We start from the raw sequence: 18,675 nt of genomic DNA, 5'->3' as shown, positions 1-18,675 counted from the left end.
AGCGAGTAACAGGGCGAGCCAGAACGCGCAGCGCTGAGACCATCCCAAGGCGCCAGCCAGCCAGCCAGGGAGTCGGCGACAACTTTCGTCACGAGCCTGGAGACGGGGGGACACGGCGAGGTGAAGCGGCCGCCGTCAACTCTGTCGCATTCGTCGGCTAGGGGCGAGATGGACGGGTACGGGGACGTGAAAAGCCAGAACAGAGTGTGAACGGAAAGAAGCAGGTCTTACCTAAGGCGCGCGCGCGTTTGCAGTGACGGTGGATGAACTGCGAGTGCGCGAATGCTCGTCGGAATTGGCCTGGGTTTCAGCGGACGGTGAAATTGTTCCTTAGGTTGTCTCCAGATCGACTCGAGGCTGCGGCGCGATTGCTTGGCTGTTCTCGGCTTAGCGTCGCTTAGGAATCAGCTAGTCAAGTGGGTCTTTGGCCAATCATGGGGTAGAGCTAGTCGGGCAATAACCGCGAGTTCCGACAAGATAGAGCGCGGGCCTGGGAAACGCACCAGTCGCTAACACAAAGGCCAGTGTCAGCTATCGCATCTCTAACGCCCCTGGCGCATTGCCGAATCCGGATGCATCGATTTGCCAGCGGTACTGCATGTGATAACCATGGTCTTCAGCTGGTGATCCTGTCGAGGGCTCATGACAGATTGATGCACCAGCTCAAAGCCATGAGTTTGCCTTGCGATCGATTTCGAACTCGGTTTTCGTTTCCGTTTTCCGATTCGTTCCCAGGATTTCGCGGGTTTTCCACGTAGCCAGCGAGCAGTCGAGCAAAAACATAACCTGCTCGTCACCATCGGTATTCAACACCTCTGTTGAAAGAGCGAGGCATCGGCCACTTTCATAGTATCGACCCACAGCTCTGTGTGTCGACTGCCTCCGGCAGATGATTGGTGACTGCAATCAATGGGGTGGCTCGAGATTGGAAATGAGTTGCGAGTAGAATGCGACTCGTCCTCTATTCCAACGTTTCGGCAGGGCAGTCGCCAGATTGCCATGCCCAAACAACAGACTCCGACTGAGATGAGACTACAACCGGTCAAAGTGGCTTCTGGCCTTGTTGTATCCCGTTTTCTGCTCGCCAATGGAGGCGAATTACGCTGCCCATCTGCCTGCAGATGCACCGGGATGCGTCGCACAGCTTTGCATCACAAATGCCCAATGTGACATTTCATCCACCGCGCGGCAGCTCTGCACACTGGTGCTGGTGCCGTCTCATCCATATCAGATCTGGTCGTAATCAGTCGACACTGGGCGCTGACAGCGCAGCCCCGTAAGTCCCAGCCCCCTGCGCAGTGCTCAGAGCCATCGGCCTCTGGCTTGGGTGCTCAAAGCGACAACTGGCGTCTGGTCTGCACAGTGGTCCCCCGCCAATGACCCAGTGCTGGGGTTCCAGGCGGCCATACCGTGAACCAGATCGGGTCCAAAAGAACGGACCATGTGCCGCCAGAGCTTGTCTCCCTTCTGCACCGCACCAGAACCACGCCCGACTCTCTCTCGAACTTGCCACACCACTGCCGAAATCCAAAGAAGTCCAGCTTGCCAAACCAGGCATGGGTTCATGTCTCTTCCTGTTTTCGAAAGGGGCGCAGGGCTGGTCGGGTTTTGAGTCCGGGGATTGTTTGTGGTGGCGCCTGATGCGGGCTGTCCACCCACCACTGGGGCTTCCCGAGTGGATGCCAATGGCCGCATCCTTGTCAGGCAGGTCGTCATGGCCAGAACAGCGCCGTCTCGAGTCACTCTGCCTTTGGGGGAGCCGGTGAAGGCGGTCGCCCTCGTTGTGTCGTCAAAACTCTTGGTCGGTCGGCCATCTTGCTGAATCAAACTGGTCCTGGTCGTTTTTGCTGTCGCCGTGTCGAGTGCGTGTCGCTTGTCGCCGAGTCCATCGCGACTGACCTCCCACTAATAAGGTAAAGTACCCAGCGTCTTGGGGTCCCCGAAAAACCACCCAGCTTTGGAGGTGCCGGTTCGTATAAGTGAGCAGCTCAAGGGAAAACGACGAGCACAACAGCAACGCACGTCAAAAAGAAGCCGATGAGAACGAAATGAACGATGGGAAAGGAAACACAGAGTTTTGAGAGGGGAAAATGGGAGGGAAATGGGCAGCAAGAAGGAACGGGGGAAGGGGGGTAGTTATGTGAAAATACCTTACCTTACCTTACCTTACCTTTCTCCGTACCGCCAACGGCCTGGGCTTGCGACCTCACTTGCTCACCTCCGGCTTTGATTAACGAAAAATTTCTCCGTCCAATTTGCTAGCATTTTATTGCTTTTATCGAATTCGTGCTACTGTCTAATCGCTTTTTCCCGCTCTTGCTCTGGTTATCGCTTGGTCGACGCGACCGTGGGAGCCCATGTGCTGTGTGCATCTGCCTTTTTTCCAACATGATTGCAGCCCCAACCAGAGAAGATCCGACAGTCTATTCTCCCATGCCCCTGCCCTGATTTTATGATCTGTCCTTGTTCCTTTTTGTAAACTTTGTCTGTCCTCGGGCTCTTTCTGTTCTGCCTTGTGTATAGTACCTACCTAGGTGCGAATCTTATCCGGGCCCGACCGCTTGCTGGCCCATCTTCTCATTTATTACTCACGATCCCATCGCCCACTCACACTCTCACGCGGTCGCGCACTGTACGATTCCAGATCACCCACGCGCCGACCCGGGTGACTTGGCAGGCCCTGTCCCCTGTACCACGGCCTTGAGCGATGGCCGCCGCTATTTACCCTTTGCTCTTTGCTCTCCGGTCTCGTCAGACAGATAGATGAGGGCGGTTGGTTTGTAACGGATGGCTTGACGTGAAGGAATGCCCGCCGCCTCATCCTCAGATGCTCCCAAACCCACTCAGGTCCTTTGGGATGGGCCGAATCTTCATGCTGGAGGCGGAGAGCGGCCTCAATTAAAGAGTGTGGCCTCTCCCCCTCCTCTCCCTCGTCTTAATCTGCTCCTCCACGTCCCCTCTCGGCCGTTCACCGCGCCTTTTTCACGCCCAACTGCTTTTTCTTGCCCTGGCCATTCACTCACCCCACATGGAAAACGGGTCGGTGGCAACTGGGCAAGTTACAAGTGTCGGCAAATGCTTTCCATCCCCTCCATCTTTGTCACTGGGATGGGATGGCCGTCGCCGTTCGTCTTTTGGCACGAGGGCCTGGTCAGCGAGAGCAGTGAGCGATCCACAGAACAGGGTCATGGTGGTTGCAGATCTGTCTCGCTCTAAAACGCCCTCCCTCTCCTGCCCGTCCCGATCCATAGTCCACCTTTGCGAGAGCTACCATGGCATTGACAGCTTTGTCTGTCAGCCACGGCTCTCAACTCGTCGACACCTCCTGGCCAAGGGCTGCACAAGCAGCGGAGGTGTGGTCAAGCGTCCGCCTCTACCGACACTCGACGGGAGGCACCTGGGCCCTGTCTCCCCATGGCCAAACCCAATCCTTGACTTATCTGACGCCTTGGTGTCAACGTTTCCCTGCATAGCGCTAATCACAGGCTTGGAAGTGGTGGCTGCAGAGCTCGCGGGATAGCAGCAGCCCTCTTCGTCCAAGCTTGACCGTAATATTAGACGACATCTCGATCATTGCCTTTGGGCTCCTGGTCATCACACGTCAGAGAAGGAGTGTTGTGCTGCATGTTGTCCCAAGTCTGGCCGAGGTATCTTTGCACGGGGAGCTAATTCGACCTGCGTCTGCCCATCCTCGAGGATCCGTGACCCCGGACAAACAAGTGGAAACGGCTCAGATCAAGTCAAAGTGTTCAGACCATCACACACTCCGGTTCCCTCAATATCACGCCAAACCGCCAAGTGTCATTGGGGAGGTTAACTGAGTTGATTATTGAAAGCTGCCCCAAACTACTCAAGATCAAGCCAGCTTGTCCTAAAGTGAGGCTGGCCTGCATTTGGAACGGCTTCGGACACCTATTCAGGCGTCCCGTGCATACATACATGACGCAGAGTACCGCCAGGCCAGGGCGTATGGGCCAACAATCGCGTGGCACCCCTTTCAGGAACTCATCGTCTAATGACTGGGGTTTCACCAGGACGGGCTCTCGGATATGGTCAATGTCCCGCTTGTTCTCCCGGTGTCAGTCTGTCTGTCTACCTCGCTGATACGACGCACGAATCGACGATGGCAAGGCCATGCCTCCTTGCGAAAATTATCATGGCCTCACCAATTGCCGTTGCAACCGGCCAGTTCATGTCATTTCAGCTCCCGTAAAAGCCCTTCCCGGAGTTAATGCTGTATGGAGCCCCACTGCGGCTCCCTGATCATCCCAAAGTGCTGGGTCACCCTAACGCCGGGCCGGGGCTGCAACCACCACAGGGAACCTTGGAGTTTGGCTTATCTAGCCGCGCGTGGGTGAATTGGATGTTTTGCAGGTGAGAGCTCGCTATCGATCAGCACGAATCTATACCATGATGCTTGTCTTTAAATATTCGCAAATTTGGTGAGCCAATTACCAAGGGGAACACTCAGACTCAGCCCTACGGCAACATCCATTCTCATACCGACTAGTCTATACTCTCTCTGGCCTGCATCACTTTCGGTCCGCCCTTTCAATAAGACAATTCCATAACGCCAAATTGGCCATCAAGGCCACTTGAATCTTTTCATGATGACCATTCGAGTCGCTAATTAAGCTCTTTGCCAAATGAACCTTATGCCAGCACCATCTTCTTCTTTGTGTGCTCCAAAACCAGTCGAATGCTCTCGTCCAGATTATCCAGCGCCAAGTAACCATCCATCCATGACACTGTTTTCCTTTGAAGTTCCGCCTGGTCGGTCGTCTCAGACAGATATTGGTTAAGGCGTGCAAGAACCTCCCTCAGGTTCATGGGGAACTCGGCAGTTTGAGGGTTAACACCAATGATGGGCTGGCGAATGTGGGCATTGCAGGTAGCCGGGTGGTTAGGATACTCCTGATCAAGCACATCCAAGACATGTTGAGAAATCCTGGGCTGAGAGGCGAGCTTGCTGAATGACGCAAACAATTCAAAGAATGTCTCGGCGACATTGGCGTTGAAAAATGGCTGTTTCCTGGATATATCAAAAATTGCCATAGGAATGGCACCGTCCATGGCGGGATTTGACGCAAGCTGTTGGGCCGATTGCTTGTCGATGACCTTGGCCTGGGATTTGGAGGGTTCGGGGAGATCCTCGTCGTCTTCGTCATCGCTGTCGATAAGCCGCAATTCGTCGCCGTCCTCGATGCGATCCGGCCGAAGCACGTCGTGGCCGGGCTTGGCTGTCTCCTTGCGCTTGTCCACCTTCTCCAGCCACTCCATCTCGCTCCTAGCGTATTCCACCCACAACTTCTCGTTTGTAGTGCAGAAGCGGCATCCTCGCATGAAGAATCCTCGCGCAGCGGCCATGTCGCCATTCTTTGCGGATCGGCGGCCTGCCATGGCCCACAGCTCAGGGTCGGTGGGCATCATGCGCAGAGCATTTGTCATGGTCTTGCGCCATCGCTTGCTCGCCTTGACGCTAGACGTGTATGATAGGTACTCTCTCCAGAGCGCACCGCTTCCTGGGTGTCGGTTGACGCCTCGCTCATAGATAGCGAGTGTGCGGGTTTGGCCGGCGTGGGCAGAGTTGAGATGGCGGATCTTGAGGCGCTTGCAGCGTTTGCTGCGGAGAGACTCGAGGGATTGCTCCCATTGTGCATACGAAGCCCAGTCCGAGGGCTTGTTTCCAGGAGCAAGGACCTTGTGCTCGTAATCGTTGCGCTTTTGGACAATGGTGCGGATCTCGTCCTGGAGGTTAAAGGTCAGCCAGCGGTCACAACTGGAAGGAAGATTGACGCACCTTGGAAAAGATTTCCTTCTCCTCCCACTCTCGCAGCTGGGGAACAGCGCGCTCGAGATAGAATCTCGCCTTCTCGGCAACACCGGCCATTTCAAGCGTTCAGAAGAGGTGACGGGTGGATATCAATCGTGCCAGTCGAACTTCAGATGGTCGATGCAAGAATTTTCCCACAAGGCTGCCCTGGTCGACAACTTTTTAGCGGGGCGCTTCAGCCTCGGGGTCGGATCGCGTCAGAGCGGAGAGCAAGGTAAAATCTAAGCCCGGGGCCTGGGGGACAGACAGCCCGCCCCAGGGGCCTGTAGTCGCCTGCCAGTACCAGGCTAGGTTGTCCCTCGGCGGCCGCGGGAAGGCGCGCGCTAGGGCCAAGATCAATTCCAAAACACCCCTGGTCTTGGCTCCACCTGACAATAATTACGTCGCGAGAGGTAACGTGAAAGCTCCGAGGTCCGCTGTGTTGGCCGATACAATCTCACCACTTCCAAGCTCATTCTGCCTTCTCTCGTTCAGATATTTAAGTCGTCGTTTCCGGATCTCCCGGACGGGATACTAGAGTGTTTGTTCTGTCGTTCTCTCACTCGAAATGTCGTCCAAATACAAGGATAAGGACACTGGCGTCGTCCTCAGCTTCAACGGAAGCTTGGTGAGCTGGGCGCACACTGCCATCGCGTACAGTATGTCCTGCTTGTCGTCGTTTGCGCCCTCGTCCTCGTCCTCGTCGCAAATTTCGTCGCTCGATCCATCGATCGCGAAGCTGATTCCTGTCTTTAGCTGCCTTCCTGAGCGCCTTGGTTATCGGCGTCTACCTGCACTACCACAAGATCGTCCAGAATGAGTTTTACGGCTACCCGCAAGAATGGTTCCCTTCAGTGTCGGCCACCATTGGCGATCGCTACCCCGAGCGCTCCTTCTTTATGATCTTTATTGCCATCACGGCTGGTGCGCGATCCTGGAATCATTCGCCATTCGCGCCTTACTGACGGTTGCACGCAGGTCCTCGATTCGCCCTCGTTGGTCTCTGGTATCTCCTCACGCGCAGACCCGGCCACAAGCTCCCCACCTTCGTCGCCCTCATGGGCCTCTTCCGAACCCTGACTTGCGGCGGATGGACATATATTACTTCTACAGATGATCACGATTGGCACGATATCCTCATGATTTCCTACATTGTCGCGACGCTTCCGTGGACGACGGGCTGCATCGCCCTCAGCCCCGCCAACCCCCAGGCCATCAAGTATCGCAAGTACCTGGCCTCTGCATTCTTCGGCACGCTTGTCCCGTTAATCTACTTTTTTATCCAGCACAAGGTCCACCGTGTTGCTGGGGGTAAGACAGCCGAATGCCCTGTGCTCCCCATGCCCCGCTAATCTCGCGAAACAGCCTATACCACATATGCCTTCTTCGAATGGTCCTTGATCCTCTTGGACGTAGCCTTCGACGCTGTGACGGCGCTCGATTTCAATACCTTCGACATTGTAGTCAAAGACGTCAAGGGCGCGAGCAAGGGGTACGTCCAATGGCTTCCCAGATAGTCTTGAGCTTTTGAGAGAGCCTTTTTGCCCAATATACAAGTTAGAAGGCCACCGTCTAAGTCTGTTGCAGTGAGAACCGATCATCCGTCCCATCTGCCGTCCTAGAGAAGGAGTAAGTACTTGGTTGGCCAACTTTGAGGAGAAGGTCGTTAACCTGAGCCGTTAGAAAGGAAAAGGCCACAGGCGGCGTATTTGCTACTCGCTTCAGCTGGTCCGAGGTTTTTGATATCGCCGCTGAAGTCTATCATGGAGTAGGTTCAATCCAATGGCTAGCACGAGCAGAGATCTGACCTATCATAGTACGTCTTCTGGACCATTCTGACCAGTCTCGGTCTTGTGGTGTGGTGTAAGTTGCCCAAATCGACAGATGCTACGCTGTGTTCCTGACTGAAATAGACTTCCCGCTCTGGTACATGGGCATTTCTGGATACGAGGTCCTTGTCATGACGACTGTTTCGCCGTTTCTGCTTGCCAATCGCTCTGTGCGATCCCTGGTGGTGAACAACCTCCGTATTGTCCACATGTTGTCTCTGGCAGGCATTGCCGCCTACCTCGTTGAGGAGCCCAGCCTTCGTCTTTTCACTGTTGGTTTTGGCGTGACAATGTCTTGCCTGGGTTGGGCAGCCACTCTTTTCACCGAGTCTGCTCACGATGGCCGACTCGAGTCCAAGATTCTTGGATGGATGATTGGCCTCATTCTGTCGTCTGCTGCCAAGTTTGCTTGGTGGACCAACAACCCCATCTGGCCCATTATGCATGCTGCGAACGGTGGATGGAACAATACTGGACTTGTGCTCGGCATCCTGGCTGCCCTTCGTTTCACCCGACGGGCGCCTCTCACCGTTGGTATCAATACAGTCCCCGCCAAGACCGGTTCGAGCTTCCTTGCTTCTCTCGGCCTTGCCGGACTGTTCTTTGGTCTTCATTCGTTGCTGTCTGATACCAGCACTATGATTCTCTGGGGATGGGAAGGATATCCCATCCGAGGACCCTACTTCTCCACTCATGGCTGGCTCACTGTCCTCGCCATGTCACTGGGACTCTTTGGCGGAGTCTGGCAACCCAGAATTGCCAGCAGCTGGGGTGTTTTCATTGTTGGCTCGATTGGTGCCGGGTTCCTGACTTGCTACAGCCACTGGCCCGGATATTATGGTGCTCTCACGCTCGCTGCGTATCTGATGGCCTTCTCTGTGCCCATGCTCACTCATGGAGCCAAGACGAACCCGGCGACGACATTTGGAGTTGGCTTCCTCCTCTACAACTTCTTGGTTCTGTTCCATGTCTGGGTCGTAGCCTATGCTTTTGTTCCAGGTGGCCAGCTCGTCCGTGAGCATACCGATTGGATCATGATCTCCATGATGACCTGTATCGGCGTGGGTGTGTTCGGCATCAACACCTCAAGTCCTCAGCGACAAGCGTCCAAACGGGCTCTGCCCACTCAGAGGCGAAAGTACTTTGGCATTTCCACCATCCTCATCAACATTTTCTTCCTCATTTCCGCTTTCAGGCGTTTCCCAACCAACGACTACAAGCCGTACCACCCTGAGGACCGTATTCTCACTGCTGGTATTTGGACAATTCACTTCTCGTTCGACAACGATATGTGGGCTTCGGAGTACCGCATGCGAGATCTTATCAAGGAGCTCGAGATCGATGTCATTGGCCTGCTCGAATCCGACAACCAGCGTATCATCATGGGCAACCGTGATGCTACCCAGTTCCTCGCTGAGGATCTCGGCATGTATGTCGACTACGGTCCGGGACCTAACAAGCACACCTGGGGCGCTGCTCTCTTGTCCAAGTTCCCTATCCTGAACTCAACGCATCATCTCCTGCCAAGCCCTGTTGGCGAATTGGCTCCTGCTATCCACGCTACTCTTGACGTCTACGGACAGCTGGTGGATGTGTTTGTCTTCCACTCTGGCCAGGAGGAGGACGTGGAGGACCGACGTCTTCAGACCCAGTACCTCGCCGAGCTCATGGGCTCAACTCCTCGTCCAGCATTCCTTCTTAGCTACTTGGTGACGAAGCCTCTAGAGGGCAACTACAACACACACGTTAGCAAGAAGTCGGGTATGCACGACGTGGACCCATCAGACTGGGACCGTTGGTGCGAGTACATCCTCTTCAAGCGCCTTAAGCGCGTAGGATACGCGCGCGTCAGTCGCAGCAGCATCACCGACACTGAGCTGCAGGTGGCCAAGTTCAGGATCCCCGAGTCACCCGAGGAGATCGCCAAGCTGGAGGCTCAGCCAGCCAAGGAGCGCAACCGCCGGGTGAAGGAGTCGGAGGTGCCAAAGGGATGGAGATTCCCGGCCATGTTCCGCGGCGAGGGCGTGCGGGAGCATAGATACCACGTTTTCGATGAGCCCAGGTACTTTAACTAGGCACTTTTGGCTAGGGAGGCAGGGCGTTTTCATCTTGGGTTCTTTGCTATGCTGGGTGGCTGGTAATATGGGAGGACTTAATGTGGTAACAGGGACGGGGGAACAATGTGCTACGAGTAATGTAGGGTCGCATAGTCTACGAGCTTTATGTTACCACGTACAATATACCTATTTATTCCTATTAGGTTGGTTGGCATTATGTAGTTGTGTATTCTTTGTTGTTCTTGGAAAAAAAAAAAAAAAAAAAAGGCATGTTACCTAGGTATGTCGGGAACCCATGATATGCGTGGGGCTGTAGGGTAGACCAACCAACTAAGTTGGCCAAGCATCCATTGTCCTCTCCCAGGTTTCACATGTATAACTTGGTATTTCTGTTGGTGGCATTATAGTTTGATACTTTCCTTTGGGCTATCTTCTCGTCATTGAAAGCTTGCGTTTCGATTAGGCGCTATGGCGGCACGGAGCAAGCGGTGTAGTTCATGGTTATTGATAAGTGAACGCAACTCGCATCACATGTCCCTCTACTAAGCCAACATCAAACATTAGTAACTCCCATGCTACCCTGTCAGCTGCTGACCACCATGGAAAAAGCCCTATCGCGACCAAAACCCACCAATAGACCTCGATGCAAAAGAATCGGGCGTCAAATCTGCGTTCCAGCGAGGTGGAACCCCGGCTCTGAGATCGCGTCCCCACCTCCGACTACCAACGGCCGAAGCCCCCGATCCAAGCCCTGGCGGATTCCCCACAGCGCGGCCAGAACCGCACACTATCGGGGATGACGCAAAGGTTTCTTGCTGATGGGTAGCACGAAGGACACCTCCATTTCCAAACAAGGCAGGAAAGTGAATGGTTCCGCATAGCGGGAAGAGGACCGCTGTTGCAGCAAAACAGCCAAGGCCGAGGCCCGTACAGCTGGAGCTTTCCCCCAGGACCAGGAACGGCCGCCGAAGGAGGGGAAAAAAGGTGGACATGGCTTTCGTATTGTGAAGCTAGGACCTTCCAACCGATGCTACAGAAAAGTGCGGGCAAAACAAAGATACGGACGGCACGGCATCCTCCAGCGGCGGGTAAGCTGGGAAGAGATTTGGCTTTGGCGTTCTGGCTGTTGCCCTAGGAGGAAGTCAAATCGGGCAGATGACCTTGTGAACAATATCAAGCTAAGAATAGCCTCCCTGGTTTTGGGGCAGCGGCGTGTGACCTTGGGTGAGCAAGCCAACGAGGAGGTGGCATTTTGTAATGTGCGTTATCTTCCGTCACCGTGACATTGGGTGAATTCATGAGCTTGGTACGTACTGGACGTGAAGTTGTCTCGTCTCGTCTCGTTTACACCTGGTAGGCTGTTGAGAGGCTGGGCATTGAAATACCGGCAGCATCCCCAGATCCAAGCTACAAACAACAACACCTCCAAAACTCCAATTCTCCAATAATCATCTCCATTAGCTTCCCCGCCATCTCAAGTCTAGCCCTTGCTCCCCCAAGATCCCATCTTCATCCCGTCACAATTCCGCGATTTCCAATCCGAACCTAGCCGCCTCGGCACTTGGGTCAATCGATAAGCCTAGTGTGCCGCAACAAGCCGACCAAGAGCGTCATGCTTGTTATCGTTCGCTGGTAGAGGGCCCAACTACAAGAAGAGAATAAGAGAACTGTAGAGAGTGAGGGTGTAGTGGTCACGGGTTAGTGCCTTGTCTTTGTGTATTCCGCCCCGGGACATCCGCTGCTCAATTGCTCCCTTGGAATCTTTTCCGCTGTTGAAGCTTTGTGTTAATGAAAGAAAGACGAGATGCAGCTTGATCTGGGACACTTGTGGATTTACTTGGGGCTGTTGGTTGGAGGAGGAGCCCTCTATGTGAGTACTTACATGGGAATTGCTTCAACTGGTTACATGTTGAACTAACAACACCTAGACCTTCGGCCTCGTTGTATACCGAGTCTTCTTCCACCCTCTAGCCAAGTATCCCGGCCCCTTCCTCGCCAAGATCACCGATGCCTACCAGCTCTACCACGCCTGGAAGGGTGACCGTCACCTCGAGTTCTGGCGCATGCACCAAAAGTACGGACCTGTCGTCCGCTTTGGTCCCAACTCGCTCTGCTTCAACTCCAACAAGGCCCTGAAGGAGATCTTTGGCTTCCGCACCAATGTTCGCAAGGCCGAGTTCTACAATGCCTTTGTCCACCCGACCGCCAATACCCACAACACCCGCGACAAGGAGGTGCACGCCCGCAAGCGCCGTGTCATGTCCCAGGCTTTCTCTGAGAGCGCCATGAAGGAAATGCAGCGGTACATCCTCAACAATGTCCGTACATTTTGCGAGCAGATTGGAGCTCTGGATGGTTCTGCCGAAGAGTCCAAGGGATGGACCAAGCCCCGTAAGATGAGCGACTGGTGCAACTACCTCGCCACGGACATCCTTGGCGACTTGTGCTTTGGCAAGGCCTTTCATATGCTGGAGAGCGAGACGAACCGATTCGCACTGGGACTTGTTGAGGCTGCGACTACTCGCCATCTTCTTGTAAGTGATTCCCGATGCTCGACTGAGGTTAGAAGCTGACTTGAACAGTGCGGAACCATGCCTGTGGTCGACAAGCTCAAGCTGGACAAGGTCCTCTTCCCCGGACTCGCTGCTAAACGCGCCCGTTATATGGCCTACAGCAAGGGCCAGCTGACTGAGCGCACCAAGCTCGGCGAGGAGACTGATCGACGTGACTTCTTCTATTACCTCCTTAAGGCCCGCGATCCCGAGACTGGCCAGGGTTTCAGCACCCCTGAACTCTGGAGTGAATCTAACCTGCTGTAAGTGATTGCGTGAGAAGGTGAAGCAAGAATCGGGCTGACATGAGGGAATAGCATCATCGCCGGCTCAGACACCACATCCACTGCCATGGCTGCTACGCTCTTCTACCTCGTCCGATGCCCCCGCGCCCTCAAGAGAGTGACTGAGGAGATTCGAAGCAAGTTCAGCAACGTTGAGGAGGTTTGCCAAGGTGCCACTCTGGCATCCTGCACTTACCTCCGAGCCTGTATCGACGAAGCCATGCGCATGTCCCCTTCTGTCGGTGGCATCACTCCCCGTGAAGTCCTCCCCGGCGGCATCACAGTCGAGGGCCGCCCCATCCCCGAGGGTACCGTCGTCGGCGTGCCGCACTACGCCATCCACCACAACGAGTCGTACTTCCCCTCGCCGTACGAGTACATCCCCGAGCGATGGCTGGCGGGCGCCGTGAACCCCCTGACCAACGAAAAGACCACCGAGGACGAGGTCGCACTTGCGGCGAGCGCCTTCTGCCCCTTCAGCATCGGTCCCCGAGGATGTATCGGCAAGGGTCTGGCCTACGTCGAGATGACCAACACTCTGGCTCGCACCATCTACCTGTACGACATGCGCAAGGCCATTGGCATCGTTGATCCTGCCGAGGGCAACCCCAACAATGAATGGGGACGACACCGAGTGACCGAGATGCAGCTGGTCGACATATTTACCAGTGCTAAGAACGGACCCATGATTGAGTTCCGCAAGGCCGAGAATGTGTCGGCGTAGGATTGATGTGTATATACTGAATTAGTATATGGTTGAGGATGAAGGGATGGCAAGATTGAGATGACGGCTCATGATGAATACTGAACGAGTAAAAGGAAGAGTAACTAGCATGATGAGTATAACAAGTTAAAATGAACTATTCAAATACTTGAAATAGCCCCATAAGGTGTTGATGTCTGCATGTTCTTGGGCTTTGGTGCATCTGCCAGCTTAGCTTGGTACGGAGTACAGTCCATACCTAAGGTTGGGAGAAGCAGGACCGACTGAACGAGTCCAGCTACTGTAGGTACCTAGTTGAAAGCTGAGATGGGCTTCTGAGGGGAACCAGACAGGTAGACAAATGACAAGAGACACGGCTTATCTTAGGAGAAATATGAACGATACAGCGTAAAGATGAATAGGTGTATGAGATGAAATGGAGCTGATGGATGTAGTGAATCACTAGGGGCAGCTCTCCAGGGGTTGGCTGTAGGGGTCGGCACTGGGTGCCCCGCTAATCCGCAGATCGCGTTGTGGCCGCGCAGAAACTTGCCTGAGCCAACCCAACGAGGCTGGGAGTGGATGGAAGGCTGAGCAGCTCTTTCGACTCCAACCTCTCTTTCTCTTTCTTTGTTCTCGAGTCACAAGGCGTTCTTTGCGCAGGGGAATTACACCCCGATATGAGGTAGCCTCGACCTCGGCGACATCGAATTTTATCGCCAATACGACCCTGCGCATCATATCAAGATGACGGTGTGTAGATTCTTTCAGCAGGGCAACTGCAAGTTTGGAAGTAAGTCCTGAGCTGGGCTGCATTGCATCACCAACGCCTTCTCCGAAGTATAATCCACGGCGCTGACGTCTCGCTTTGCAAGACAACTGCAGGAACGAACACCCCAACCCCAACAATAACCGAAATCAAACCTCGAACCGCTTCGGAGCTCTGGGAGGAGGAAGCAACAGCGTCGCTGGTACGGCTTTTGCGACATGGCTTGGAAAACACGCGTTAACAAGGCCGCAGACAAGTATAGCATCACGGTAGAGGCCATCGAGCGAGACTTGACAAACGAGACGCCGCAATGGATCCTGTCGGCGTATGCTCCCGGCCGAGACGCCCCCGGGCAGCTCTTTGGAGGGTACCCGCGCGAGCAGAGCTTTGAAGAGCTGCGCCTTCACTACGTGATGGGCAAGGCCTCGGGCAATGAGCAGCAAGCAGTGAGCACGCATTTTACTGCCTCCGGGACGATAATGGAAGCTAATTCTAGTAGTTAAACCAAGCCCAGGAGCTCTGGACGAATGCGCAACAGCAGATGCAAAACGCCGTCCGAAACGCCCAAGAAGCTGTCCAATTCATAGTCAGCGCCGAGAACAACCACCCGAACCGACAGGATATCTGCAAGGAGGGGACACAGGGAGCCCCTTTTGGAGAATTCATCGTCGGCAAGCGACCGAAGTCGATGCTCGACGTGTTTGCCGGCCAACCCAATAATCAAAGTTCCCTTGCGACCTCGAATACTTCCTCGCCCTTCGGAGGCGGCGCTTCAGCTGGGCAAAGTGCTTTTGGGCAACCTTCAGCCCTCGGCGCAAAGCCAAGTCCTTTTGGCGCGCCGTCTTTCGGCCAACCGTCACAGCCGAATACCCAGGGCAGCGCCTTTGGTCAACCATCGCAGCCTGGACAGGGAGGATCAGCTTTTGGCCAACCATCACAGTTGGGGCAGGGAGGGTCGGCCTTTGGACAGCCATCACAGCCAACTCCGGCATTTGGACAACCGTCGCAACCTGCTTCAGCGTTTGGTCAGGCGTCACAGCCAACTTCGGCTTTTGGTCAGACATCAGCCCTTGGCGCGAAGCCCAGCCCCTTTGGCGCTCCATCGTTCGGGCAGCCGTCACAACCGAATGCTCAAGGCAGTGCCTTTGGTCAGGCCAGCCAGCTTGGCCAGAAACCGAATCCTTTTGGGTCCACGACGAATACAAACAATAACGCGAGTCCCTTTGGGTCTGCGGGCAACAACAATAATGCACCCGCAGCGAATCCTTTCGGTGCACCTAGTGGCGGATTTGCCAACAACCAGAACTCGAGCCCATTTGGAAATGCCAACAACCAACAGGCCAACTCTGGATTCAGCTCATTCGGGAAACCTTCACAGGGAGCCTCGCCCTTTGGCCAGCAACAGAATGCTCCGGCAGCATCGAGTGGCTTTGCTTCTGCTAATCAAGCACCAGCCCAGAATACGAACAATCCCTTTGGTCAGCCGTCACAGCCGCAGCCTAATGGTTTCGCATCACAGAACAACCAACAAGCGAATCCATTTGGACAGCCATCGCAACCCAATCCCTTCGGTCAACCCTCTGCAGCACCCGCAAGCGCAAATCCCTTTGCTTCGGCTCAGCCTCAGGCACCGAAGCCAGCGGCGGCGGCGTCTTCTGGTAGCCCATACCCTCCAAACAGCAGCAAACAGCACCCGCCGGTTGAAAGCTACAGTTCCAAGGGCATGGATGGCCGACTCTCGATGTTCCGTGGCAAGCCAGTCACATATAAGGATAACCTGCCAGGTATCCGAGACTTTGATGGAACATGGCGACGAATCTGGTTCCCGGATGGCCCGCCGGGATATTCAAAGGATACGGAGCTTCCCCCTGAGCAGTACGACGACAAGTCCAAGGCTCAGTGGATGGCATTTGCCCAAAAGGGCGAGTTTGAGGGCGGCGTGATGCCTGAGCTGCCGCCGCCAAGGGAATGTACACTGTGGAACTTTTAAGGAGAGCAGTGAGTCGCTCGAAGTCTTTGTTATACGATAGAAAAGGTGCGGGAAACGAGCGGCAGGCGTTGTATGTTTCAAGAGATATTCGGCTCTGTCCATTCACCGGCGTTGAGGATGATTACCAACGAGGTACCTAGGATGCATAGGATTGTACAGGTTCAAGGTCCATTGAATTGAAAGGATGTTCAGAATAGCTCAAGCCAAGCTATCACCTCCATATGAAGTTGATATTTGTGTGACAGATATATATTTGAGACTATCATTGGGGATTCTGGCTCATTATGAGTCTTGCTGTTGAGGTTAAGGCTTGCAGCTGGCAGCTGGTGGATAGCAGCCAAAAACGCTATCCCTCAAACAGTAAAGCGCAAGTGTAATATGCGTATCTGATTGGCCAAATGGGTGCTGGCAGCTCCGTGCACCTTTGTACCACCTCCTGCCCATCGTCAGCCCGCAGTGAGCATCCACTTTCTGATGATTCATCCGGCGATGAACAACATCCCTGGTCGTATTCAGCCACGGCTTTGATCCAAGTTATGGGCGACGGCCTATAAAGGAAAATCCTCTCCTGCAAGACTTGGTTTCTAACGCATTGTCACTTATTTTTGTCACCCTGCCTGTTTATTCCCATCTCCAAGATACCTGCCTACCCAACGAGGGGCACCCTCCACCATGTCCTCTCTACCTCCCCTCGCACCCTTCCCTCAGGCCTCATGGCGACAACACCTTTCACCCAGCGAATGGAACTCTCTACTCGACGCATGGACGTCGCTATGCCGTGCTCTTGTTGCTTTGCCCGACAAGCAGCTTAAGGCAGCACTCTCACACGATGATGCTGTAGCCACATTTCTGGCCACTTTTGCAGAGGAGACGGCCAATGCAGGTTTCACAGTCCTGGAATCACACTCGACGACACTACCCAAGGCGGTTTTCCAGCTCACTTCTAGAGTGCTTAATCTTTCTCCGCCATCGCAGCTTCTGGGATTTCCATTCCTGGCAGATGTTGCAAGGATCTTCCCACGGAAACTTACAGCACCTCTCATCGCCCAACTCTTTCAGCAACATGCCGCACCACTCGAGTCGTCTCTCTCAGCCTTGAAGAAGCAGCTCATTCCACAGCTGGACTCGGGGATCAAGGGCGACCTGAAGCTCGTCGAGGCTCGTCTTACACGCCTGAACTATTTGCTGCACGCCTCACCGGATGCCTGCACCTTGTTCCTCGCAGGTGCTGATTTCCTCGATGGGCTGGTTGTCTGCTTCCGCGTCATGAACCCGCCCCTGCGGAAGGTTATTGTGACGACGGCATACCTATGTCTCGTTGGCTTGATAGATGCCGAACCGGCCAAGTGGTCGATGCTGAGCGATCAGCTATATGCGCTTAAAGAAGCGGCTGACGCTCACAAAACTGGCCCTCTCAACGTGAACGACTCTCTGGTCCCGGAACTAGTTACGAGTACTCCTCTACTCAAGATATTGCTACGGAGAGCAGAAGATTCTGGAGCGGCTACGGATAACTTGAAGAAACGAATTACGGCACTCGAGAGTTTTAAGAAGGGCGCCATGGTACGACCAAAGCGCCTGGTGAGACGAAAAGTGGACAAGGGCAAGGGCAAGGAAACGCAGCAAGATGTGGATGCAGATATTCATGTTCATCGAATGAGCCAGATCACTCAGGTTCAAGACCTATTCCCCGACTTGGGAGCAGGCTTTGTGGCCAAGTGTCTGGAGGAGTATGGAGATGATGTTGAACAAGTGGTTGCAAATCTGCTGGGGGAGAGTCTACCACCTCACCTGGCTGGTGCAGACCGCAGTGAGCCCTTGTATGTCCCCTCCACGCATATATCTCCCTTCATGGCTAACATACACAGGACATCACATACTGAACCACAACATACGGAACTTGCACCACGTCCTACACCTCCCCAAGTTCCGACACGGCATAATGTGTTTGACGATGACGAGTTTGACCGCCTAGCCATGGACGTCTCCAAGGTTTCATTCGGAAAGAAGCCCGGGAAGAGCGCTGATGAGATGCTCAAGGATAAGGCAAACGCGCCTAACAAGTCGGCGATTCTTTCTGCTCTGGCGGCATTTGACTCAGATGACGATGAACGGGACGATACCTATGACGCAGCGGATGTGGGTGGCACGGTTGATGCCTCGAACCAGGAAGCCGATGCCGCGAATGATGGTAACGAGGAGACATTATTCCGGGCGTACCAGATGGACTCCAAGCTATTTAATCGCGACGCGGCCATCAGGAGAGGAAACCAGCGAGCGAAATTGAGGGAAGATACCGGAATGACGGACGAGGCCATCGAGGGATGGGCACTTATGCTGGTGAGAAACCCTCAGCAAAAGCGACGACTGGAGGCAAAGTATGCCTTTGCCGGCCAACAAGCGCAACTGGAGCGGACCTCCTGGAGAGCAACACCAACAGGATCGGGAGAGGAGGAGAGTGAAGCCGACGGAGGATCATCTCGGGGTGGAAGAGGGGGTCGCGGGCGAGGACGAGGACGAGGTGGTCGTGGCAGAGGAGGCAACGTCGCCGGGCCTACAGGCGAAAAGGAGACCGAGTCGGCCAGGAGGAACAAGGAGGCCCATAAGGGTTCTCGGGCGAATCACAACCGGCGGGATGCGCGGGCCAAGAAGATGGCACGGGGAGGTTTCGCCGCCTGA

At 54.5% G+C, this 18,675-nt stretch overlaps 5 protein-coding genes across 5 annotated transcripts; 4 read left to right on the top strand and 1 right to left on the bottom strand.

Moving 5' to 3' along the window:
* Positions 1 to 4,653: 4,653 nt before the first annotated feature.
* NCS57_00581000 (uncharacterized protein) lies at positions 4,654 to 5,890 on the bottom strand (the record flags this gene model as incomplete). Its single annotated transcript, XM_053055718.1, has 2 exons — positions 4,654 to 5,748; positions 5,801 to 5,890. 2 exons carry the CDS (start codon positions 5,888 to 5,890, stop codon positions 4,654 to 4,656), a joined length of 1,185 nt encoding a protein of 394 aa, XP_052914673.1.
* A 490-nt stretch (positions 5,891 to 6,380) lies between these two features.
* NCS57_00580900 (uncharacterized protein) lies at positions 6,381 to 9,716 on the top strand (the record flags this gene model as incomplete). Its single annotated transcript, XM_053055717.1, has 8 exons — positions 6,381 to 6,471; positions 6,569 to 6,736; positions 6,791 to 7,123; positions 7,178 to 7,304; positions 7,400 to 7,441; positions 7,496 to 7,580; positions 7,630 to 7,675; positions 7,726 to 9,716. 8 exons carry the CDS (start codon positions 6,381 to 6,383, stop codon positions 9,714 to 9,716), a joined length of 2,883 nt encoding a protein of 960 aa, XP_052914672.1.
* A 1,786-nt stretch (positions 9,717 to 11,502) lies between these two features.
* Positions 11,503 to 13,258, top strand: NCS57_00580800 (uncharacterized protein; the record flags this gene model as incomplete). The annotated part of the gene is made up of 4 exons (XM_053055716.1): positions 11,503 to 11,568; positions 11,627 to 12,232; positions 12,281 to 12,513; positions 12,568 to 13,258. 4 exons carry the CDS (start codon positions 11,503 to 11,505, stop codon positions 13,256 to 13,258), a joined length of 1,596 nt encoding a protein of 531 aa, XP_052914671.1.
* Positions 13,259 to 13,984: 726 nt separating this feature from the next.
* NCS57_00580700 (C3H1-type domain-containing protein) lies at positions 13,985 to 15,996 on the top strand (the record flags this gene model as incomplete). The annotated part of the gene is made up of 4 exons (XM_053055715.1): positions 13,985 to 14,030; positions 14,113 to 14,208; positions 14,259 to 14,452; positions 14,506 to 15,996. 4 exons carry the CDS (start codon positions 13,985 to 13,987, stop codon positions 15,994 to 15,996), a joined length of 1,827 nt encoding a protein of 608 aa, XP_052914670.1.
* Positions 15,997 to 16,668: 672 nt separating this feature from the next.
* NCS57_00580600 (uncharacterized protein) lies at positions 16,669 to 18,675 on the top strand (the record flags this gene model as incomplete). The annotated part of the gene is made up of 2 exons (XM_053055714.1): positions 16,669 to 17,816; positions 17,865 to 18,675. The coding sequence occupies 2 exons, from the start codon at positions 16,669 to 16,671 to the stop codon at positions 18,673 to 18,675; spliced, it is 1,959 nt and encodes a 652-aa protein (XP_052914669.1).

This window comes from Fusarium keratoplasticum, chromosome 4 (genome assembly GCF_025433545.1).
Source record: "Fusarium keratoplasticum isolate Fu6.1 chromosome 4, whole genome shotgun sequence".
Taxonomy (NCBI): domain Eukaryota; kingdom Fungi; phylum Ascomycota; class Sordariomycetes; order Hypocreales; family Nectriaceae; genus Fusarium; species Fusarium keratoplasticum.
Note: the sequence above shows the minus strand (reverse complement) of the source record. Positions and strands in the feature narration are given on the sequence as shown.